General features: G+C 56.1%; 1 protein-coding gene across 8 annotated transcripts in view; it reads right to left on the minus strand.

Moving 5' to 3' along the window:
- The window catches only part of LOC123635817 (neuron-specific calcium-binding protein hippocalcin-like), a 70,601-nt gene that overhangs the window by 917 nt on the left and 44,139 nt on the right, over positions 1-25,545 (minus strand). For 4 of the 8 annotated variants that reach the window (XM_045548359.1, XM_045548362.1, XM_045548361.1 and 1 more), the window contains 3 exons: positions 22,374-22,560; positions 4,329-4,727; positions 47-152 (listed from right to left, as the gene is read on the minus strand). In XM_045548359.1, coding sequence (XP_045404315.1) covers positions 47-152; positions 4,329-4,727; positions 22,374-22,560 — 692 coding nt within the window. Of the gene's footprint in view, positions 1-46; positions 153-4,328; positions 4,728-22,373; positions 22,561-22,913; positions 22,994-25,545 lie in introns of all 8 variants that reach the window. The other 4 variants (XM_045548365.1, XM_045548366.1, XM_045548367.1 and 1 more) reach the window with 2 other exon arrangements.

A 25,545-nucleotide genomic window follows, 5' to 3' on the forward strand; every position in this document is an offset into this window, starting at 1 on the left:
GGAGGGAGGGAGTGGCGCCCGCCCCGTCCCGCCCCTGCCCGCTCACCGTCGTTGTTTGTGTCCATTTGGCGGAAGATTTTCTCGGTCCTCTTTTCTGGGGTCGACTCGTCCTCCGGCATCTTCATCACGGACGAAACCATCTTGTAAATGGCCTGGGGGGCGGGAGGGGAAGGCAGGAGTGAGAGGGCCCGCTGAGCCGCGACCCCAAGGTGCAAGACGCCCCCGGCACGCTGACGTTTGCCGCCCTGCCGGGGCGAGGTGGACTTGGGTCACGGAGGCGTGGGGAGCCGGGGGTTCGGGAAGGAGCTTCCCAGAGGAGGGGGCTACTGGGGCGGGCCCTGACCGAGTTCCCGTGGAGGGCTAGGTGGGAAAGGAACAAAGGCGCCGCAGCGCCAACGCTCCGAGTGGGCGCCGGGAACTTAGGGGTTCAGGGGGTGGGGGGCGATGGACCCAGATAGCGAAAGGTCTGGAAGGTCGGGCTCGGGAACTTGTGCCTGGAGCGCGGGTTGGCGGTGAGCGCCGGTTCGCGCCGCTTCTCAGGAACGCGGGCCCGGGGCGGCCGGCAGGGGGCGCGGGGCCCGGAGGGGGCGGGGAACATTATGCAAACGTACGCAAATGAGCCTCCGCCGCGGGCGGGGACGGCCCGGGCTCTGCCGGGCCGAGGGCGGCAGCCGCCACGTGCCGGAGCTCGCGAGGCAACGCGCAGGAGGGCTTCTGCGCTCAAGAACAGGGCACGCAGGGCTCGGCCTGTGGGATGCCCGGGTCCCGGGGCCCCGGAGCTCAAGGACCGGACTGGTCGCCTCAACCTTCCAGCTTTTCCTGACCAACACCTCCTCCAAGAAGCCTCCCTTCTCCCATCCCATAAACCTGTCCTGCCTCAGAGCCAGCTTCAGCCTCCGCACTGGTCTCTTCCAGCCTCTCTCCCGTGGGTCTGTCCCCCACGCTGCCTCTGAAAGCTCTTTCCAAACACAGATTCTCCACTGCCACGTCCACAGCCCAGCGCACCGCCCCCTCGCTCCCCTCGCACACAGGCCTCCCCGCAGGCCCGCCGTGCACCCAGCTCCTTCTGGATGCTGCCCCACGCTCCTTCTGCTGCCTCCCACTCCTCCTTGGGGCTCAGTTTACATGATGCTTTCTTAGCGAGGCCTTCTCTGACCCAGGCTGGGTCAGGGGGCATACGCAGGCCCAGAGCCTCCTGGACTTTTCCTTCGAAGACACCTCTCTAGAAGTAATTATGTCTTTGCAGGATTGTCCCTAGTCCCCATCATACAGGTAAGGACCGTGGATGTCTGGCTAGTGCCCAAATCCCCAGAACCTAATAAAGTGCTTGGCACCTGGCAGGGACTCCCCTGCTTAACAGCTATTTGCACCTCCCACTGCCCTCTGTACCAAGTCCAAGTCATTCTGCCCTTGGCACTCAAGACACTTCACAGTCTGCATGATGCTGACCTCTCCACCGTCAGGCCTTCCCTGACCGCGTGATTCTGCCAACAAACACACACCCCTGGGCTTTTCAGATTCCCCAGCATTTACGGTCTCTGCCTGGAATGATAACATGAGCCACCATTTATCAGGCACCCACTGTGTCCCAGGTACTTTACATGCACTGTTTCTGAACTCACAGCAGCCCTGAAAGGCAGGTATCAAGATCCCCATTTTCCAGATATGAAACCAAGGCTCAGAAAGAGAATTGATGGCAGAGATTGGATCTGAACCTGCGCTCTCTTAACGGCTGGATGGAGGCTTGGGCAGAGTGGGATGGTGATGACCAGCAAGGCCTTTGAAGTCTGATGGGCCTGGAGTGGCATCCTGGTGCCACTACTCACTTGCTGTGTAGCCTCAGACAAGTATTTAACCTCTGTGAGCCTCAGTTTCCTCATCTGTTAAATAAGAGTAATCCTATCTCCCTCACTGGGATTGCCTAGAGGAGTAAATGGGGTTAGGTGTGTAGAGAGTTGGAACAGTGGCTGGCTAGAGTGGGTGGTCAGTAAATGGCAGCTCATGTTATAGTCGTTATTCATCCACCACATCCTCAGGTCTTCCCTGTCCCTCAGTGCTCCCAGATGTCACCTTTACCCGCTGTCACTGAGCTGATCAGTGTGGCCTGCACATTTGTCTCTCCCACCACAGTAGGAGCCCCAAGAGGCACAGTCTTTTCCCTTCCACTGTGTCTACCACCTGGCACGGGGCTGGGTCCTGAGGAGGACTAAGTGACTTAGAAAGTGACCACTTCCCTTGTGACAGCCATTCTCCTGCACCTCCAGATTAATTGTCTGGAATTGCTGCTTGCTCATGGTTTCACTGCAGCCGACTTGTCATTAATCAGGCACTGGAGTTTGCAGAGCTCTGTCTGCACCACTCTCTAGGGCCACCAGGCCTCCATAAAGGAAGCCAGGGCCTGGACAGCAGAGGCCAGCCAGAAAGGATCCTGGGGATGCCCAGGAATGGGGCTGGCTTGACTGATGCCCTGGGCATGGTGGCTCCAGCAGGACTGAGGTTTGCCAGCACATACCAGTGCAACCGCACTCAGTGGTAAGCCATGAACATCCCTCTGGATTGGATGCTATCCATCTGCTGCCCAGTCCCTGAGTAATCCTCCACCACCCTGGCTACCCCGACCTTTCCATCAGGACCCCCAGAACTCCCCACCGTCCAGAAACTACAGAGTTAATGCCAGCCCCACAGGACTCAGTGACAAACATTAAGGCTTTTCCCCCAGCCATAGGCATAGGGAACCCATAACATTCTAAGGCAGCCCATTCTAGTCAAGCTGGAGAGAGCAGACCCAGACCCTTAGGGAGAAGAGAAGCCAAAGTCAAGAGTCCAGCAGATGCTGGATGGTTGGAAGGCAGAGCAGTCGGCAGAGCAGAGGGACCAGAGGGAAAGGATTGGGAGCTGCAGAAGGAAAGGGGGCAAGAGCTCGTGCAAAGCTATGCAGCAGGATCTCACACGGCACATTTCAGGGATGCAGAAAAGGCCATTCTGGTTAGAGCAGAGGCTGTGAGGAGGAGAAAATGATAACACACGATCGCTAACATTTCCCAAGTACCAATCACATGCCAGGCCCTCTGCCGGAGTCCCTATCTCGCTCTAGCCCTACAATAACTGTGAAGTAGGGGCTTAGCACTCCTGCATTATAGGTGAAGAAACCTGTAAAGGCTCAGGAGCAGCACAGGTAAAATGGAACCCGAGCCCTCACTGTCTTCAATGCTGGGCTGAGCTCTGGGTGCTCTGGGAGGTTTTGAAATAAAGCTAACATGTAGCACAATTAAATTTGTACTAAGAAAGGGCATTCATATCAGCTCTTTAAATTTTTTCATGAGGTAAGTATCACTGCCCCCACTTTACAAATGAGCAACCTAAGAGGTAAGGCCAACTGCAGAACTGGAAGCTAGATGTCCTGGCTGGGAGTCCAGAGCCCCCTCAAAAGGCAGCTCTGAGTGGTGGCCAGCCGCAGTTTGACTCCATTTATGTGCTGTGTGACTTTGGGCAAGTTACTCCACCTCTCTGAGCCTCATGGGGTTGTCGTATGGATGCACTGGGCTCATGGATATAAATGCCTCATTCAATATTGGTCTCTTAGTGGGCTCTCAATTAGTTGAGAGGTGGCTCTGTTTCCTGGTGGAATATAGATGGTGGAGCCAGGTGGCCCACTCACAGGCTGTGTGGCCTTGAGCAAGTGCACTTTCTCCTGAGTACATGAGGATCAATGAAACGTAACTAGCCTGTACTCTGCAGAAATGTCAAGTCACGAAAGACAAACGACTGAGGAACTATTCCAGATTAGAGGAGACTAAAGAGACATAACAACAAAATTCAATGTGTGATCCTAGACGAGGGTCAAAAATGCTATAAAGAAATGGAGACAGTTGGCACAATTGGAATATGATCGGTAGATTAGATAATAGCATTGTTTCTATGTTCAATGTCCTGACTTTGATAATCATATTATGGGTTATGTAAGAGAATGTCCTTATTTTTAGGAAATATATCCTGATGTATCCAAGGGTAAAGGGACAATGTTCAGAACAACAAGAAAACATTATATACATGTGTGCATGCTCACACACACACACACACACACACACACACAAAACGATAAAGCAACTGCAGCAAAATATTAATTGGTCAATCTGGGTAAAGGGTGTATGGGAATTTTCTTGACTTTTCTATAAATAGGAAATATTTCCTAATAAAATTTTTAAATGGGATTGTAAGCATAGCCCCTGCCACTACTTGCCTACAAGGTCTGCTGGGAGGATCAAAAGGGGAGGGGGCACCAGCTGCTGGGCCCCGCGCCGGGCATGTGCAGGGGCCCAGGAGCCCACCTGCACAATCTCCAGCATCTCCTCCCGGCTGATGTAGCCGTTGCCGTCCAGGTCATACATGCTGAAGGCCCACATGAGCTTCTGCTCCAGGCGGCCTCGCGAGGTCACGCTCAGTGCAATAATGAACTCCCGGAAGTCGATGGTGCCATCACTGTTGGTGTCAAAGGTGCGGAAGACATGCTCAGCGAACTTGGAGGCGTCACCATAGGGGAAGAAGTTGGCGTAGATCTTCTTGAACTCGTCCACGTTGAGGATGCCTGTGGGGCAGTCCTTGAGGAAGCCCTTGTACCACTCCTGCAGCTCCAGCTCTGAGAACTCTGTGTTCTCCCGCAGGTCCTGCAACATCTCAGGCCGCAGCTTGCTGTTCTGCTTGCCCATGGCCACCGAGCCAAGTCCCACCTGGGTCCCCAAGGGGGTCGAGGGACAGAGAGAAGTGGTTAGGCCTTCCTGGTCACTTGAAACCACTCCAGAAGGGGCCCCTGACACCAGCCATCCCAGCCTCTCATTTGACACAGAGAGAGGAACTGGCCCAGGGTCACACGGCCTGCACCCAGGCCTCCTGTCTTTGTGACATGCTCCACCCTGTCTCCCCAGACCTTAGACTTCCCTGGGAAACAAACCTGGAAAGGGAGGAAAGGAAGGGGGCTCACATTTACTGAGGCCCTTCTCGATGCCAGCCAATTAGCCTTCCCCAGTGCATACTATTAAGCCCTCCCAAGGCGAAGTGTGGGATTAGCCCCACTCTACAGATGAGAAGGCAGTCTCAGAGAAGAGAGATGACGTGCATCAGGTCACACAGCCATGGCATGACAGGGCCGACTCCCACATTGCCCTGGAGGTGCAGAAAGACCTGGGTCTCCTTCCTACGTGCTGCCCCCTCATTGCCGCACGTGTGCCTGCTTACCACAAAATGCACCTGCAGCCCGGACACTGCCCTGTTCTCTGCCCCACAGGTGTGTGCAAACAAGAGGCAGCATAGTGTAGACGTTGGTCTGGGCTCCAGAGCCAGATCCCCTGGGTTTGAATCCCAGTTCTTCCTCTCACCAGCTAAGTGACCTGGGGCATGTTCCTTAAACTCTCTGTCTCATCTGTAAAGTGGGGTGATAATAGTGCTTACCCGCTAGGACTGTTGTAGGGATTAAATTAGTTAATACATGTGAAGCACTTAGAACCATGCCTGTGTACATAAGCGCTACGTAAGTGTTAGATAAATAAAAATGACTTACATCTACCCGAGTGCCACAAAACTCATGCACAACACTATGTAAATGAATGTATACTGATCCCTATTGTGCTACACAGCTCACCACATCCACACACTGGGTCTCATGCCACTCACATACCAGCCCACACCCACCCATGGGGTCACCATGCCTCCACACATGACAACATTCCCTCTGCTCCACAACTCACATGTACTGATACACGGGACCACGCACAACTCCCATACCCTGTGCACCAAGACACACCAGCCCACAACCCCACATGTCTCACACATGCCATCACACGCCAACTCGCATGTTGCCACCTCTCACATGGCCAGTGGCACGTGGGACCTTCAGGCACCCTTGCCATTTTTCTGTTTTTTCCCCCAGGGGTGCTGCCAGGTCCCAGGAGAGGGAGCTGCAGCCCTTCGAGACCTGCTGGGGGCCCCTTTTCCAGAGAGACACCTAGCCCATCCAACCCTCCCCAACACTTACTTTTAATCTAGTCTTGAAAGGTCCCCTCAGTGCAGGAGGTTAGAGCGTGGAGGCTGAGGGGAAGGCAATGGAGAGGAGACAGCCAGGCACTTCTGGGCAGGGATGTAGGGCTGTGTGCAGTTGACCCCTCCCAGCTTGGGGCTGCAAGTGAGACGGGGCGAGGGGCTTCCTTGTGTGTGCATGTACATGAAGCTTTGTGCACGTGTGTGGGCGTGTGTGTGAGGGTGCATGTGCTTATGCATGACGCGTGCCCCTGGTTTTCGCATTGCATTTGTCTCCCATGTTTCCATCCATGTCTGTGCATGTGCATTATATGTCCGTGTGACCAGGTATGCACCCATCACAGTGTGAGGGAATGTGCCTGTGTGGCCAGTTGGGGGACCTGTGTGTGTCCTCAGCAGTGTGTCACATGCATGTTTCTGGGTAAGTTGGTGCCCCTCCTTTCTACATCAGCCTCTGCTGCCCCAGGCTGAGAACCCACCGAACAAGAGTGTGGGAAGGGACTAAGGAAATGCATAGGGCTGGGGTGAGGGAGTGTGCCCCTTACTTCCCTCTTCAAGGTCCGAGAACTGGGTCACCGGGGTGGGGACAGACAGATGCGCTGAGCAGGAGAGCTCCTCCAGTGCCCCCTCCTCCCTGCCACCCTCGGAGTTGCCCCTCCCAATTGGAAGAAGATAATGCTGTCCCCGCAAAGACCTCCAGTCCCCCAAATGGGAAGAACCTGAGAAACCCGCCCCGCAGAGCCTCCCCAAACCTTCCCCAGCTCTGGCCCTGAGCCTCCGCCTCGATCCCTCCAGCACTCGCTGAGCGCCCGGCGCGGGGCCCCTCCTGGAGGGGGCGCTCCCGGGCGGCCGAAACGCGGCTCCTCGGGGCCGGCCACCCGGCGGTCAGGACCCTGGAGAGCACCGCGTGTTCCCGGGGGAGTCCCCGACCCCTGCCCCCCCCGGGGGAGGATTCCCGGAAGGCGCGGGAGCAGCGGGGTTGGGGAGCCCTGGACGTGGCCCCCTGGCTCCGGACCCCCCCTGCCCGCACACCCCAGCCCCTGCCGGAGCGGCCCCCACTCACCCAGCGACGCGGAGACACCGACTGCGCAGGGAAGGCGGCGCTGCTGCGGCGCGCGGCGGCAGGGGCGGCCGGAGGGGCGGGCGGGACTGGGAGGGAGACGCCCCGCAGCGTTCACCCGGAGGCCCTCCCCTGGGGGGGTCCCTCCAGCTTGGGGTGGGGGGAGCGGTGCGCTAGGCTCCGCCCCCGCCCCCGCGCCGGGGAGGGAAGGGGAGGCCCTCACTTCCCGGGCCCCCCTCTCCAAGGAGCACCCCAGCGGGGGAGGACCGAGGCCCGCATCTCCTCAGCATCTGGACTCAGGTAGCCTGAATGGAGGGGCGGGTCAGTGCCAACAGACCTCTTTCCTAAGCCGGGGACAATCCCTGGCCGCCCCGCTCCCTCTTCCCCATCCCCACCTGGGCTCTGGGCCGCACGTCGCTCCGAGGGCGGAATCAGGATCCTGGGCGGTTCGACAGGCGCCCTCCCTGCCCCCGCGCCTCAACTCCGGAACTAACTGAGCTGGGGGCTCTTTGGGGAGGGGGGAGCGTCCATCCTTCGAGTCCGTGAGGTCTTCGTGGTAGGGGGCCAGACACGCCCCCTGCCCCACCTCCACCTTGGAGAGCCCGCCCCCATCTCCTGCCCATCACTGCCGTCTCATCCCCCAGCCCCTCTCAGGGTTAATCCCACCTCCCAACATCGATGTCAACTGCTCCTCCCACTCCCCCCTCCAATCAAGGAACCCCCTCCCTCCCTCCCCAGCCTCTGCCTGTGCAGGATGGTGACATGAGAGCAGGAGATCTCCAGCCTGGAGGTTCTGCGGTGCCTGGGCCCCTGCAGACGGGACAGCTCCCCTCCAGAGTTAGGAACCGAACTCACAGCTCCTCCTGCCCATACGGGGTTGCATTCTCCTCCCCGGCAGCCTCAGCAACAGTCCTCACATCCTGGGCTTAGATTTTGTCCTTTCTCCATCCCTAGGAGGTGGTTCTTACTGCCCTACTTTACAGATGAGGAAACTGAGGCTCAGAGGGGTTAAATGATTTTTCCAAGGTCTCAAGGCTAATGAGGGGAGGGCTTGGACTTGAATCCATGTGCCCTCATTCATTCATTCCACAAGTATTTATAAAACATTAGTTCTGCAGCCAGCGCTGTTCTATCTAGCAAGTGGGGTTACAAGAGTGGACAATAAACACTGGACATAATATAAAAGTCAATTCTATCCTGTACTAGATAAATGCTTTTGAAAAAGTTGGGATTGGGGTGTGGAGGTTGGGGTGGTGGCACATCAGGAGACTTGGGGACCATGCCAAGGACTTCAGATTTTTACTCCAGGTGAGATGGGAAGTCCTTGGGCTTTAAGCAGCATGAGAGGGTCTGACTTCCATGTTAACAGTTCACTGGGGCCATTATGTCAAGAACAGGCTTTGAGGGAGGGCGTGGCAATCCTAGTGCTCTGGGAGGCTGCAGCCCAAGAGTTGGATGCTGCACTGAGCTATGATCTTGCCAGTGAGCTCCAGCCTGGGCGACAGAGTGAGAGCTTGTCTCTAAAAGAAAAGCAAAAAGCAGACTTTGAGAACTGGGGGTAAAGTGGGAGCAGGGGGCATTTCAGGGTGAGAGATGATCAAGGGGTGGATCTGGCTTCTGGACCCACTTTGAAGGTGAAGCCCGGACAGCCCCTTCTAGTCAAGTGTTTCTTCAGAGCCAGCAGCTCAGACCCTCCTGGCTCCCCGGGGCTCAGACTAAATCTCCCCTTCCAGGTTCCCAGACCAAGCCTCTCAGGTCCTCAGAGTTAAGCCTTTGTCCCTCCTGCTTGGGGGCAAGTGGGGAAGTCTCGACTGGAGGAGCTAAGGAGGGAGGCTGGGATGGGGTGGGGACAGCTGGGCCCTCCGGAACACGGGCTCCACTGTGTGCCTTGGCTCTGATGTTGGGACCCCTAGTAGAGGCGTGAGAGACGCCAGACAAGCGTGGGTGGTTCCCAGCTGCCTCCTGCGTGAGGACCTGGGGGCTGGGAGGGACTTGCTGCTCAGCCCCCACCTCAGGCCCATCCAGTGACAAGCTCTCTACCCTCTCCCTACCAGGCCTGGAGGGCCAGTTGTGCTCAGGTCAGGGTCAGGGAGAGGGGTCTGCCCTACAGTCACTCTCTCAGCCCCTCCCCCCATCACCCCTTCCTCTCTCTCCTGCCTGGTCTGAGTCCTCCTCTCCATGCTTGGGGTGGGAGGGGGGTCTCAGTTTGCCCTCATCTTGAGCTGCTCAGCCCCCTCTCTGCTTCCTCCCTACCTCCCCTTCGTCCTGAGGGGACTTCCCTCCCCATCTTGCCTTCTGCTCTAGGAGGGTGGCTGGTTCCCTGCCCTGGGGACCCCCAGTCTGCATTCTGTCTCCCCCATAGATGGCAGCTTCAGAAGGCAGGACTAGGTCTTCTTCTCCCTTGGGACCACAGGTCCCTTTTCCTGCTCCTGAAATGAGTAGGGCTGATCCGGAGGCAGAGTTTGGGTCCCGGTAGGCTCTGCTGGCTACTTCCCATCAGCCACCTCCATCCTCCAGGGGGCCTAATCAGCACTGGGAGCCTCAAACGTGAAGGCTTGGGGTTCCCCACACTGCACACCAGGCCCTTGGCCCGAGACTCAGTGCCCTGAGATATAGCCCGGGAAAGGGGGGCAGCGGGTCAGGAGGCCCGGGTCCTCACTCTGGACAACCCGGGGCATGTCTCTTCCCCTTTCTGAGCACAGAGGTCAAATGGGTGATGTGAGCATGAACGGGTGAGGTGCCAGTGACCCTAGAATCCTGTTTGGGGGGTCGTCTCCAGTGAGACTCAGTCCCCTCCTTTCTCACACTGAGGCATCCAGGAGGGAGAGGAGGCGTGGCCTGGGGTACGGGTGGAGGGGTGACTGCAAGGCTGGGTCCACGGAAGAGCAGGCAAGTTTGGGGGGATTGCCCAGCGTCTGCAGAGAGAGTGCTGGGTACAGAACTCGGGTGGCTGCCTTGATCTACCACAAAAGAGAGACAGAACAGCTCCCGAGACGCCAGAAAGAGACGGAGTATCTGCCGAGCACCTCACTTGATCCTCAATGATCCTGAGGAATCAACAATGCTACTGTCACTTACAGCTATGGAGACCGAGGCTCAGAGGGGTGAAGTCACCTGCCCGAGGTAATACAGCAAGAAAGCGACAGTGTCAGCATCGGAACCCAGTTCTGTGTGCCTTGGGAGCCCCGGCCCCTCCGTGGAAGCCTCTCAGTGAAGTGGGTGAAGGGGGCTCCTCCCCCCCTAGAGGCCCAGCTTCCCCAACCCCCCACCACCACCACGTTGCCTCTTTGGTCCCAAACGGTTTGGAAAATCCTGATAGGAGCAGATGGTGGGGACAGATGGAGGGAAACGCATCTCAGGGCTGAATTACACAAACAAACATTGAAAAAGTGATTAAAACCTCAAGCCACCCCTTTCCAAAAGGCCCTACCCACCCCAGCCTGGCGCACAATGGGCCCCGAGGTGGGGGCCTGGGGGTCTCCGGATGCACAGCATCTCAGCCCAAGCATCCCAGCTTCTGCCCACCCTCCTCTCTGCCAGGGACCACCCCCGGACCAGAGCCCAGGGCGGCAGAGCTGCCAGGAGCACAGCCTGGGAAGGGGAGGGGGTGGGCCTGGCTGTTCCCAAGGGAGCTGGGCCACCAGGAACAGAATTGGGGAGGAGAGTCCTGGGAGCTGGAACTGCAGAGCTGAAGTCAGGGGTGGGGCCAAGGGGGGCTGGGGGGCTGGGGTACCTCAAGAGAAGCCTCACTTTACACGGGGGATCAGAGAGCTGCCATGCCTGCCCAGGTCACATAGCAGCCTTGCCCAGCCGACCCACCACCCACCACACGGTGGAGGGGGGACAGGGCCCTTCACCTCCTGAAGCTTCTTTGGTTCCCTCATCTGTAAATGGAAATAATAATAATAGCACCTCCCTGGAGGGGCTGTTGTGAGGATTGAGAGAGGAAGCCTGTGACTGCCTGGCGCTGGGCCTGCACCCAGTCAGCACCCAGTTAGCGTTGGCTGCCACAGTCTTGTGGCTCCAGGTGGCTAGAAGGGAAGCCCTGGCACTGGGAGACCAGGAAGGCTGGGGCTGGGTGGGGATGGCCCTTCTGCAGAGCAGAAGTTAGGGTGTGAAGACCCTGCTGGCAGAGCCCCTGAGGCTGCTGAGCTCTGCAGCAGGGGGATGGCTGCAACACCCCCCAAGAAGAGCCCCGACTCCTGGGTAAGGGCAGTTGAGCTCTATGCCAAGCCCAGAGTCAGGGACTGATGTTTCTTTAATATGAGAATACAGACTTCCTTTGGAGGGTGACAGACACGAGTTCAAATCCTGACATGGCCTTTTCCGTTTTGAGGGAAAGTTGGCAAAAACAACCCCTCTGACCTTCTGGTTCAGTCTCTGTAAAACCCGTATTGCATTTCCAGCTGCTTCCTGGACTTGCTGCCAGAAGCCCACAGACACCCGGACCCAAGCCAGCCAATATCTGACTCCCACCTCCACCCTGTCCTGCCCCTGGGTCCGCCTCTGTCCAAACAAGCCCAAGGCTCCACCCCATCTGGGACCCCTCCCTCCTCCTCACCCCTCCACCTGCTCCCTTCCCAAGTCCAGCCCATCGCAGCAGAGGGGGGCTTTAGGGCCTGCCCTCTCTTCCCCCTGCCACCCCGCACTTCCTGGTCAGATCTGCCCTGTATTACGGCTCAGGCCTTCTCACAGCTGCCCCACTATGATCAGTTTCTCAAAATCTGATTATCTTCCTCCTGCTTAATACCCTTCCATGGCTCCCCACTGCCTGCCAGGGTAGGTGGGCGTTTGAGGCATGACGTGCTTGGCTCTTCCTCCTATAACTCCCCACCAGCGCAGCCCCCTTGACCAGAAGACCAGGGTCTCCCTCCCACCCCTAATCTCTCCACATGGGATCTGAGCCAGGTGGGGGTGGGTGAAGTAATGCCAGCAGCTGGGGTCACATCCCAGACAACACTTGCCCAGCACAGTAATTGCTCTTCTCTCTGCTGGTGAAAGCAGCTCGTCAGCTGGATGGGCTTCAGAGGTTGGCCAGAGAGGGATAGTGACTTGCCTGAGGTCACCCAGGCAGGACCAGGCTTTTGCCCCTCCCCCAATCGGAAGTGAGGCTTCACAGCCTCCCTGATAACCATTCCTATCTTTCTTACACAATTCTGTCTCTGGAGAGCGCGATGCCACCACTCCTCTTGGTCTACCTTGGACTGGACCCTTTGAACATCATTTCTGGGGTCACGGCAAGGGGTCACTGTTCTTGGGGTCACTTCTTGGAAGTGGAATGGAGGGCAGGAGCTGAGTGTTCACTTGTGACTTTACACACACTTCCGTCGGAATATATTATAATCTAAACATATGGGACATTCAAGACCTGGGTCAAAATCTAAAGAGTCAAGATATTAAAAAGAAAGTTCCTCCTAAACTGGGTTCTGCCTCCCAGAAGCCTCCAGCAGCCAAGCTCTGCCCTGGGTTTCCCAGGCTGAATGCTGCACCCGGTACCTGTGTCCTGCTCCTCACAACCCAGAAAAGTGGTTGGAATTTCCAGCCACCTCTGTGATGAGGCTCATGGGCTGAGGGACTGTGCATGTGGCTGGGCCTGGGGAGGTGGGGGGCAGCAGACCCAGCCCCACCACCGGCCAGCCATGCCCTCCCAGAGCCTCGGACTTTTTGTGAAATGCCTCCTTTCCAGAGCTGCTGTGAGGAGCCCTTAAGACACTGTAGGGGAGTGCACGTGGTGGAGGCTGCTCTGTGACCCTTCAGGGCTCAGGGACATACACTTGTATACCCTTGGGGGCAGGTGCCCCAGGGAGAGGAAAGGTCACACTCCAGCTCTAGACTTCTGCTAGCAGCTGCTATTTTCCCCATTTTATAGAAGAGGTAACTAACTGAGGCACAAAGACATCAAGTTCCCTGCCCAAGACTGTGCATGGAGTTAGAGCTAGATCCAAGATGGACCCAATTCTGTCTCTGAGCTCTTTCCAGTGAGCCAGGCTCCCTTGGAAGAGTGAGGGCTTCTCAGAAGGCCCAGGGGTACCCAGAGTTCCAGAACTCCACCCGCAGAGGCTGACGGCCCAGGGGACTCACGCTCCCAATCTGTCTCTCTCCCTGGGAAGAACGGGCCTGCTCTCATTCCTGGCACCTTAGGCTCTTCCCAAGGCTGGGGATTGCCTCATTGTTGCCATAGTAACAGTGCACAGAGGGGCCTCCCCAATCAGCGCAGGGATACTGCACCGGTACCTGCAAATACACATTTGCCCCAGGAATTCCTGGGATGGGGCAGCCTTTGGTACATGCACACATGTGCACACCCTTGCACACACATGCACACCCTTGCCCCCTCAAAAACACACACACCCCTTGTAAATGCAGGCACATGCACAGTGCTCCAACCCCTGGCCCACTCCTGACCCAGTAGTACTTGACATGAGCCACTCCCACAGCCACTCTGGCCCACTCAGATGCAGAGTGGGTCTTGGGGAAGCAAGGGACTTCCACTTTATAATAGCTTTATAATACCACTTTATAATACCCACTGCAACATTTATAGATACTTACCATGTGCCAGGTGCATTTTTCTTTGCACATGTTAACATCTCCTGTACTCCCCCCACAATACCTCTCTGGGATAGAGATGCCAGATGAGGAAACAGGCTCAGAGAGGAAGGGTGATTTGCCTGGGGTCACACAGTAGGGATGGACGGAGCCAAGGTTTGAGCCCAGAACTGTTTGGCTCCAAGCTTTGAGCTCTTTGTTTCCTCAGCAGACCCCTCAATGCCAGACCCTTGAGCATTCACCCTGGGACCCAAGGACCCACGAGCACAGATGGGTATGTCTGGCAGCAAGTGGGATCAGAGCTGCGGCTTCTCAAATAGAAAACCATGGTTCCTGGACTTGTCACTCTGAGCCATCAGATTCCCTCTCCAGCCTCCAGTCATTCTCAGGACAAAGGAGTAAGGGAAGGTCCGGAAGACGCCAGGGACTTTCCTTGTACTTATTCCTTCCCTGTGGAAGGAACTTTGAACAGCAAGAACAAGACCCACTGAGAATCTCCTGCAGGGGAGGCCGCCTGAGTTCACTTGTCAGCTCCCTTCCCTTCCAACAAAGGCCTCCTCCCAGACCTCTCGTGCAGACTTTGGGGAAAGGAGGGGACCTGAGGCCAGAGGCTGGGCCAGGCTGGTCACCCTGAGCAGGGAGTTGTGTGGGCAGGGGACATCTTCCAGGAGGCAGCTTTCAGTAAGAGGATGATCTGGCAGTGAAAATGGCCGGTAGGTAGTGACCTCCCCATCACTGGAGCATCCCAAGTTGGTAGGCACTGAGTGCTCCCTGGTGAGGAAATTCAAGACAAATGATGATTGAGTCCCTGCAGCAGCAGCAGTGGCATCCTTGTCATCTTGTAACTACCACTGATTGGACGTCCTTTGTGTCAGACACCGTTAAGATATGATACAACCGCCACTGCTGCTAATAAAAATGGCAGCTCCTGTGCCTTCAGCCCTGGTATGGTTGATCTTCAGTGACTCCTCACAGAACCCTGTGAGGCAGGCACTACTGTTAGGCCCATTTGTAGATGAGGAAACTGAGGCCCAGAGAGGTGCAGTGACTTGTGCACAGCACAATGGCAGCAATGGTGCCTGTCTGCCCAGTCTGTGGCCTGCCCACCTGGGAGCTGGCCTCCTGGGGCCGGGCCTGCAGGGAGCAAAGCCCCAGGCGGGGCAGCCTCTCCCAGGCCCGCTCTCCTTCCTGGCCTCTTCCTGCTCTGGGCAACCCTGGCCGACGCGGGCGCCCCCTGCTGGCCGCGCCCGGGCTCTGCAGGGCCATGCTCCCTCGCGCTGAGGGAGGCCCTCCGGGGACCCGGGATGCAGGAGCTGGGGCGGACCGCGAGCCTCAGACCTTCACTTCGGACCGCCCCCCTTTGCTACCGGCCCCTGCTAGGGAAGAGGTCTCACCCCAGCTCTCCCTAGTTCCTGCCACCAAAATAGGGCCTTTGGCCGCACTGCTCTCGTGGGGTCTGGGCGACTGTGGCCTGTGGCTGAGAATCTGTCTCCAAAGGCAAAGCTGGGGGCCAGAGTTTGAGGCATGGAGCTGCTACCGACTGGCTTTGTGACTCTGGACAAGATTCTCAACCTCTCTGAGCACTGTCGGATGGGAGCCTTCCTTTGTGGACTCTGAAGAACTGCAGAGATTCCAGCAGGGCTCCTTTACCCAGTTAGAAGGCTCTCCTCATCCCTCCCCTCTCCCTTCCTTTCTCTCTTCCCCATCTTCTCCACCCCCACCCCCTCCATCACTCTGGCATGGATACTGTTGTGATCTTCCTTTTCAAGAGGAGGTGGGTGAGGCTCAGAGAGGTGGAATTACGGGCCCAGCCAGGAGTTTCTGACTTCAGAATCCGGACTTTGAAGAGCTGCCCCCACCCTGCTTCCTCTTTTCCTCCTCTCTCCTCACTCCCCCTCTGCATCTCACCCTTCAGCTCCTTCCACAGAAAATGTCCCGAATCCTCCATCAGCTTTGCTCCCTGCCCCCTCCCACCAGCCAGGCCAATACACCATCATTTCTGGCCACAAGACTGCAGCAGCCTCCTTGCCTCCTCCCAGGTCACCCGGCCCCCACTCCCGTTTTCTGCAGTCCAGCCTGCACACTGGGTGGAGCAGGCAATGTGAGCCTTTTAAAATGTAAACCAGATCATATCACATCCCTCCTTGAAGCTTCCCATTGTGAGTGGAATTAATCTAAACTGTCTTCCCCACCCCAGAGGCCCTGTGCTATACAATCCCAGCTGGCCTCATTTCCCCCTTATTGCTCATAAAGCTCCAGTCTCATGGCTTCTTTCAGTTTCCTGAACATGCCAACCTTGCTCCTGCCCCAGGACCCTTGCACTTGCTGCTCCTGTGCTGTGTTACGCCTGCCTCCTGTTCCTTCTTCAAGTCTTGATTCAGACGACAGACACCCCCTTAGACCACACTACCTAACATTACCTCCCTCAGCCACTCTCCACCATGTATGTTACTCCATTTTTTTCATGGCCCCTGTCAGTCTCTGGAGATCATTTATTTAGTCATTAGCTCACTTGTTTATTGCTTGTCTCTCTAGGAACCTTGGAGAGGAACTTGTCATCTTGTTCACAGCTGTGTTGCCAGGACCTAACATAGCCTCTGGCACTTAGTAGGTGCTTAATAAGTATTTGTTGAATAAATAAAGCCCGTCCCTAGCCCCAACTTCTCTTGCAAGCTCGGAACAATATTTCATATCCAGTCCTATATTTCCTGATCCCAATATCACAGTCCAGAGCCTACAGCCACCTCCCCACCCCTCCCTGCCACCCCACAGAAACATTCTGCTCTCCAGGCCTCGGGGTCAATGATTCTTTTTTCCTTCTGTCCTTTTCCCCTCACTTGACTGATCTCCATCTGATTGTCAGTTCTTATTAAGTTCAGGCATCACCTCCTCTCAGAAACCCTCCTTGCTGTCCTCTGAGGTTAATCCTCTCTTCTGCTCCTGTAGGTCCCAGGTCCCTCCTATTCCAGAAGGAAGTCCCCTCTCTGTATTTTAAGAGTATCTCTCTCTCCTCTCCCCTGACCATAGGTGCTGCTCAAGGACTATGAGCAGTCTGGTTCATCAATGTGTCCTCAACACCTGCCCCCAGGCTAGTCCAGTAATAGGCACTCAGGACACATTCAAGTGGGCTGGCCTCATATCACTACTGAGATGGGGATTTTGGAGATGAGAGAGGCCAGACCACTGTCTTCCATCTGTAGGATCCATGGCAAGCCACTTTCTCTCTTTGAGCCTAGTTTCCTTATCTGTAAAATGGGTGTAATAATCCTGACTTCTCAGAGTTCTATATGTAATGTGCCAGCACATGGAAAGTGTTCAGTGAGTGGTGGATTCCTTCCCTGGTGTGGTCTTGGCCGTGGGCTCAATAACTTCCTCTGTGAGCAACAAGCCCCTTCAAGCCCTCCAGGGAAGGAAACTGATGTCCTCTGGTAAGCCCTGGGCCCTGGACTCTTATCCTGAGAGGTCCTAGATGTGAGGAGGTGAGGAGGTGAGGAGAAGTGGTAGGCAGACTGGATCAAACCCTAAACTTGGAGCCACATACTGAATTTGAGACATAGCTCCATGGTTTACTGGCTGTGTGACCCAGAGCAAGTCCCTTCACCTCTCTGATCCTCAGTTTCCTTATCTGTAATGGGAGCTAATAACACTTACCAACCTAAGACTCAAAGTAACACGGGTAAAGAACCAAGTTCTTGGTAGTTGTTCAATTATTATATCCCCAAAGCAATTCCTGACTGTCTCCTGAATCTTCCTGTTAGACTGGGGCCATGACCATTCTAGGCCATGAAGAGGAACCTTCCTATTCTAAATGGTTGCCTGGGATCTGGCTTGGGCACCTGCAGCCTGAGTTAGATGCTGAGACTCTGGGCAGCTGTGGACACCCAGAAGGGCCCCAGTGCTGATGACCCCACCAGGTGCCAATGTGTAAGCGACCAGCCAGCAGCTACCTAGGAGATGTCTGTGGAGTCCTCCAGATAAGGACCAGCGAGTGCAGTTTGGGAGGACAGAGGTCTACCCTTTAGCCCCCACCCAGATCCTCCTTTATCTGTTCATTCATCCTACCACTGCTGTATTTCTGAATGCTGCACAGAGCCTGGTACATAATGGGTGCTCAATACATATATGTTGGCAGAACAAAATTATTCCATACAGTTAACATTTAATGAGCACCTACTGTGTCTTAGGACCTGTGCTAAGAGAGGTTGTACAAATGGTGTACATAAAGTGACTGGCCCTGACAGTGTCCCCCAGGCTCACCCAGGGCACCTCGAAATGCTCCCAGCAATTCCCACCACCAACCCAGCTCCCACTGGCTGCCAGGGTGCAGACACCAGGACTTTTCCCAGAATTGAGGTAGTGCCCAAGCACCCCATGCATCATGAGGCCTAGGAAGGTTGCACCCCCACAGCCACAACTCTTCAAACCCTCCCAGTCCTCCATGTCCCCTCCTCCAGCCACCTTTCCTCATCCCTCTCAAACCTCGGGCACTGCCATCTCCCCTCCTCCCAGTGCCCTAAATCTACCTGGGATTTTACCTGGAGGGGCCAGCAGGTGGCGCTGAAGCTCCCCTTTGCCCAGCGCTGGCCTAGAGGCCAGACCCCACCAGGACCCTCTCCCTCCCTCCTTTTCTCCATAGCAGGGACAGAAGTGGATTCTGTGTCCTCTCACTGAACCCTCTCCTTCCTGCTGATTCCTGCGATGGAGGCCTGAGGAGGCTCCAGTTGCTCCTGCAGGCCCTCGGGTTGTCTGTTCCTGCCTGATGGGTTGGGGGAAGGGGGGTCCCCAGGGGCTAAGCTGCAGCTGGTGGGGCGGGGCGGGGCGGGGTGGGGCAGGCAGCAGCTGCCGGGAGAGAGAAAGGGAGACGATAACAAGGAGACAGAAAGAGAAAGAGAGAAAAGAGAAAAGGGAGAGAGAACGAGAGGTGCTCTGGCTCCCGGGCTCCTCTCCCAAACAGGTCAAGGTCGCAGCTGAGGCTTCCCCAAGACAAGGTATGTGGCTGAGGAAATAAGGGGCTGGGCAGCGTCCACCTGCCAACTGAGGCAGGCCTGAGGGAGGAGGGGCTGGGCAGTAAGGTTCTGCTGCTCAAAGAGAGCCCCTGAGCTCTCCCCCAGCCCACCCCTTTCAAGGTGACCAAGCAGAAATGTGGGGGGCAGTGGAAGGAGTCCTCGGGTGGGCATTAGGAGATGAGGGTTGTTCTACTGCGGCTCTTGCTTCGATGTGTGAATTTGCAACAAGCTCTTCCCATCGCTGGATCTCAATTTCTTAATCTAAAATTGGAGAGGATGGGGAGGAAGTTCTTGAAGACGTTCTGTGGGATAACTTTGTAAAGCGTTTTCTTTCCAAAGAAAATTAGCCCTTCCAGGGCCTCTGGAAAACCTTTAAGCCCTAAGGGAATGCCACCCCCCATGGTGGAATTTTAGACAGTAGGGGGAAGAGGCTCATTTGGAGACATGTCAGGGGCCCTGGGACCCTGGTCCATGTGCCTCTTCTCACCCTTGTTTCTCTGGCTGCAACGTGGGGTGAGAACGTCATGGTGTCAAGAATGTCATGGGGTTGGGGTCTCTAGCCACCTGGTATTCTAGAGGCCCTCTCATTAAGGACAGGGTGGTGAGTGCAGGGTGAGGGCCCCTCTCTGCCACTCCAAGATCAGAAAAGGTGTGAATCAGGTAGGAGGGAATGTGGGGACAGTGGTAGGCATATGGATGTCCCCAAGGAAATGAGGGAGGAGCCACTCAAACCCTTTTATTTACTGTGACTGCCTACCAAAGCCCCCTGCACTTTAGAGCTATTAGCCAGAAGCCAGGGGGGTGGGGGCCTAGGGTGCTAGAGCTGCTCCTCTCTCACACTGCTCTTAGAGAGGGATCATTCCAGATTGTTCTCTAGCTGGGGAGGAACCGGCACAGGCCAATTCTAGAACTCAGGAATCCCGGGGCAAAGTCACTCTGGGTGGGGAGACAGTTGGGTCAAACACAGCTTTGGGAGTCAGATCGGCCTGTGTTCAAATCCTGGCTCTGTTGTGCATCCTTGGACTGGTCAAGTGGCCCCTCCAAGCTGCAGTCTCGTCCCATGTGAAGTGTGCACAAGGCAGTCCTTACAGGGTTGCTGTGAGAGTTAGACCATACAGTGCAAATAAAGCTCAGCACGTTATCTGGCAGCTAGTAGATGCTCATTTTTGCCGTCATTATGGAGGTGAAAATGAAGGTCCACAGAAGGAAAAGGACTAGCTGGGGGTCGCAGAACTAGATCCTCCAGTGAGACAGAGTACCACCTCTCAGCCCCACTGTAAACACTGAGCACCTACTTAGAACTCTATAGGCAACCCCAGCCCCTCCGCAGCAATGCCTCAAGGCTGGGTGGAGTGAGGGGTGGGAACCCCCAGGCCCAGGGAGGGGAGGTCCACTTTGGGGTCGGGGCACAGATGAGCACCTCAGCGGCACTTGTCCTCCCTCTCCCTCGGGAAAGGGCAGAGACCAGGGCGGGTCAGGGCTGTGAGGCTGCGAGGTTGGGGCTGACCGCCCTGGGCGCAGGGAACCCTGCTGGGGCTCCCGCAGAGACCGGAGGGTGGCAGCCGCCAGTCCGCGAAGCCCCTTCGCCCGGCCGCCGACCGAGTAGGGAGCGGGGCGGGAGTAGGGGCGCCCTCCGCCCCTCACCCCGCCCCCGCGCCTCTCCCCGCAGCGGGGGCGCCCCGCCCCCAGGGCGCCCGACGTGGACGCGGCCGCCGCCGCCGCCGCCGCCGCGCGGGAGTCGCTGTCCGCGGAGCCGACATGCAGGCGGCGCGGGGCGGCGCGGGGCGGCCGGGCCGCGGGCCGGAGCGCAAACGCGAGCGGCCGCCGAGCACCGGAGCCGCGTCCCCCTGCGCCGCCCCGGGCCGGCCGGCCAGAGGAGCAGCCATGCACCCCGAGCCGCCGAGCGCCTGGCCGCCCCGCGCCCGCGCCGCGCTCCGCCTGTGGCTGGGCTGCGTCTGCTTCGCACTGGTGCAGGCGGGTAAGGGGGCCCGGGGCGGGGGGGGCCGGCGGGCTGGCGCCGGGCGGGCTGCTGTCCCGCCCCGGCCACCAGGGAGTCCTGGGTTCCCTTACCTGCTCCCTGGGGACCCCCTGTCTCTCCCCGCTCACTGCTTCCCTGCCCCAACCTCTTCCCTACCTCCTTGACCCCCAGACCTGTCCTTCAGCTTCCAAACTGCTTCCCATTGCCTCAGCCATGAGTTTTCTAAGATCTCGTGACCCCCAGTCCTCTAACCCCTTTCCCTAACCCCAGCTGTTTGCCTCAGGGTCCCTAGTTCCCCTCTTTGGCCCAGGGAGCAGCTGAGGACATCAGTCCCCCACCTTGGGCCTCCCTCCGTGTCCCCAAAGACCTCTCGAAACCTTGCAGGCCAACTCTGCAGGAGGAACAGATGGGATCCTCTTGTGCACAGCATGTGTGAAGGGGACGGGGACTGGCACCTGAGGGTGCAGGGTGGGTGGGGGTGGACCCCTGACACCCCAAGCTGGTGCAGTGCCTGGCCTGCCCCGTGGGGCCTGGCCTCATCCTCACCCAGCCTCTCCTGATGCCCTGTCTCTGTCCCTTCTGGCTGCCACTGCCTCACTCATCTCTCACTCTACCCATCTATCTAATGTGGCTCAGCCCTCTTGCACGCGTGCGTGCTCCCTCTCTCTCGCTCTCTCTGTTTCCGTCTCTGTGTCTGTCTCCGATGCCCCACTTGTCTGTTCCTTGGCTCCATATCTGCCGCCACGCCACCTGTCTGTCTCCATCTCCATGTCTGGCTCTGTCTCCCCCCCCAGTCCCCAAGCCCATCCCCTTGGGCCTTGAGTTCACTCATCTGAGGGGTGAGGGGATACTGCTCAGGCTCAGGTCTTCCGCTTGCAGCACCTGTCCCTTGGGAGATAGAGAGGCTTGTGTGACTCCACTGTCCCTCTCCTGGAAGGTTCTTTCTTCTCTGATCACCTTCCCCCCCCCAATCACTCTCCCTCGTACTGCCCTCGTCTCTTCTCAACTGATCGATTCCTCATTCATCCTCTTTCCCCTGAAGGCCCTACCCTGTCCTCTCCACTCTCCACTGAGCAGCCCCACTCTGAGCGACCCCATCTTCCCCTGCCACCTTCCCACCTGCCTCTAGGGGCTGGTGGAATGTGGAAAAGAGGCTCACACAGATCCTTCTCCAAGCTTTGTTCTGCCTGGGTTACCACAATTCTAGGGGTACCTCTGTTGCTTCTCACTCCCATCCTAGGGCTCACGCTCGCCTGGCTCTTCTCAACCTCTGGGTCTTTCTCCTTCTCTCAAGGTCACTTGACAGTACTGTAGAAAGAGCTCTGGACTGGGAATGCTTTTCATTAGCTAATCGTCAGCTTCTGCAACGCAACCCTGATCACCTAGTCCCCTACATACCTGTCCCCGTAGCTCTAACCACTCATTCCTTAGATCTGGCCCTGGCCTATCAATTATAGCCTTAGACCCCTAGTGGGGCCAGGCCGTGGCCAGCAGGGGCTTCCATCCTCACAGGAGCCTGGAACCTCTTGGGCCTGCTCTTCAACCCATCGAGGAACTGAGAGCCATGTCACTGACCCCATTTGAGGCCTTGGTTTCTTCCTTCCCCTGCTGCATGGCCGTCCCCAGGTTTCCCCTTCTCACTTGTAAGACAGTGGATCTGGGCCTCATAGCAGGGGATACTCAGGCTCAGGTGTCTCCCCACCCACCCCCAGACAGTCCCTCCGCCCCAGTGAATGTCACTGTCAGGCACCTCAAGGCCAACTCTGCAGTGGTGAGCTGGGACGTCTTGGAGGATGAAGTTGTCATCGGATTTGCCATCTCTCAGCAGGTAACCCTCGATGGTCCTTGGGAGGGAAGGACACATCAAGATAGTAGTGGCAGATGCAGGTGGAGGTGCGGTGGTAGTGGTGGTGGAGAACTCAAAAGCAAAAAGGAACCTGGGGCAAGAGAGAGAAGCAGCACGTTGCACACATGGCTTAAAATTGGGGCCCCAGAAGAGAATCAGTCAGTGAGGAAGGGTTCAGGAACTTTCAGCTGGAACACAGGAATTGAGAGCATGGCTTTGATCTCAGACACATCTGCGTTTAGGACCTGGCTCCAGTGCCCACTACATGTGTGGCCATGGGCAACTTCCCTAACCTCTCTGAACCTGTTTCCTTGCCTGTAAAATGGAGATAAAGACCAGAGGTGATGGGGTGATTAAGATTGTATATGTAAAGGATGTGTCACTACTGGGAAGTGTGCAGAAGCAGGGCTGATGACTGCGTGCTGACAACGGGCTGGCGCTTGCCTTTTCAGAAGAAGGATGTGCGGATGCTGCGCTTCATCCAGGAGGTGAACACCACCACGCGCTCGTGCGCCCTCTGGGACCTGGAGGAGGACACGGAGTACATCGTGCATGTGCAGGCCATCTCCATTCAGGGCCAGAGCCCGGCTAGCGAGCCTGTGCTCTTCAAGACTCCACGTGAGGCGGAGAAGATGGCCTCCAAGAACAAAGGCAGGCCGGGGTCACTGTTAGGAGAAACAGGAGTGGGTGAGGGGTGGTCAGGACCAGAGCAGTAGTAGGTGGCTTGAGGAACACTCCTCCCCCATTGCTTCCCCTTCCCCCTACCACCAAGTAAAGCAGTACCTGAGAGAGAAAAGGTTCCCACTAATCCCTTAAGACATTGGGTATATAAACTCCTGCCTTTGGATTGAGTCCTATCGCTGCCACCCTAAGTAGCCATGAATATGTTCTAGAATCTCTTTCTGTTAGATGTGTGGGCACCCATAGAAATAAGCACTATTGTCTTGGGCTTGGGCCTAGAGGAATTGCTAGGGGAGGAAAGGAGCCCCAGGCCTAGTGTCCCTCTCCCCACAGATGAGGTAACCATGAAGGAGATGGGGAGGAACCAACAGCTGCGGACGGGCGAGGTGCTGATCATTGTCGTGGTCCTGTTCATGTGGGCAGGTGAGTCTGGCCTCCAAGCCCTTCTTCACTGATCCTCTGGGAGATGGAGGACCCTGACCAGGCCCCCTCTCTAACAGAAACAGAGGATAAGGGGCTGGAGATACCTAAGAGGTGAAAAGTCTCCAATTCCTACCGGGGACAGCGCTGGGGACCAGATCTGAGCCCTTCTCTAACCTGCTCATCACCAAGATAATAGTAGCTTGACAGCTGCCTTATAGGATTATATGAGTACTTGCCTTTCCTGTCCCTCAGAAGTGGTTCAGCCTCCTGAGGGTGGACACGTCCACGGTTCCTTTGCCTTCTGGCCATGGCTGTAGCCTCTCCTTCCTATTCTGGGTTGCTGTGCCTCTAGAGGCTTCAAGCCTGGGTAGTTAGGGAAAGTCACTGCCTGGCCTTAGGCTGGAGACAATCTCCTAACCTACTCATCCTTTTAGACCTAGCTCTGAGATGGTCACCATGAAAACTCCTCCAATCTGCCCATTAGAATGGCCCTCCTGCCTCTGTGCTCCCACCATTTACCCCTCTCTTTAGCCCTCCTTCTGTAAGTTAGTTGGGCTCATGTCTCTCTTCCCCTCAGTCTGTGAGCTCCCTGAGGATAAAGACCAAGTTCCATTCATCTTTGTACTCAACCAGCATTTACTGAACCACTCCATTCCAAACCGTAGTGCTACAGTCATGACTAAGGAGAGCCTGTGCTTGCAAGGAACTCAGTCTGGGAGAAGCCAGGCCTGAACTGAAGTATAATTCAATGTGATGAGTGCTGTAATTGTACCATGTATGGGAGCAGAGAAGGAATTAATTCTGGGGCTAGGGGAAGAAATCAGGAAAAACACATGAGATAACATGGGAATCAAGCTTTGAAGGTTGAATAGGAGTTCACCAGGCAGCCAAAAGAGGACAGGTATTTGGGGCATGGTGTGTTCAAGATACAAATCAAGCTCAGTCTGGTTCAGTGCAGCTGCAATCCAAGAAAGAAGGCAGAAAGTGGGGGAGTAAAGGATGGTGAGGCTACAGACTGGAGTCTTTTGAGGGATTTGAATACCATGCTAAAGCTTTATTAGCATGGTGGTTGAGAAGGCAGGCTCTATTGTAGAAGCATTTGGAAAAAAGTGTTCCTTAGGAACATAGAAAAACAGGCAGGGGGGAAAAAGGATTGTACCAAAGAAGAGGTTTGCTTATGGTGTATTATTAGACTTGACGCAGACAATATTTACATAATCATAACAATATAAGCATAGTGAATTAACCCAAAATTGCAATGTAATTCTGTTAGGATGATGGGGAGTGAAGTAGGGGAAGTTGTTAGGCTTTATCTACCATGGTGGGAAGTCAACAGATATCTAAAATAGATCAAGAAGTAACACTATAAATACAGAGGTAAAACGGGGAAAACACCTAAAAGAATTGGAGTTGGCTACCTTAATACTTTATTTTCAAAACAGACTATGTTCATGTATTATTTAGTTTGATAAAACTAAACATTTAACAGACTGCAGGCCCTGGAGTTCATATCCCAGCTCCACCACTGTGTGACCTTGAGCTAAGTTAGTTAAACTCTCTGCGTCAGTGTCCTCACTTGTAACCTGGGAATGATAATAATAGTACCCTCGTAGAGTTGTGAGGATTAAGTGAGATAGAACATGTCACTGCACAGCACAGGGCCTGCCACACGCTGGACAAATGCTATTGTTGTTTCTATTTTTCCCTCAAGGAAAATGGGAGCTGTCAGAGGTTTAAAGGAAAGGAGGGGAGGAGACTTGGTCAGATGCATGTTGTGGGAAGGTCAGCCTAGCAGCAGTGAAAGAGATGGCTGGTGAGGGGTCAGGTGGGGACAACCAGAGGGAGGCTGCTGCAGTCGTGCAGGTGAGAGACCATCTGGAGAAACCATCGTTCCCACTAGACTTTGTGCAAGTGGGAACGAAGCGGGTGAGGCAAGAACTCAGGCCATGGCCCCTGATTGCTCCCATTTGTC

The sequence above is a fragment of the Lemur catta genome, chromosome 3 (assembly GCF_020740605.2).
Source record: "Lemur catta isolate mLemCat1 chromosome 3, mLemCat1.pri, whole genome shotgun sequence".
NCBI lineage: Eukaryota > Metazoa > Chordata > Mammalia > Primates > Lemuridae > Lemur > Lemur catta.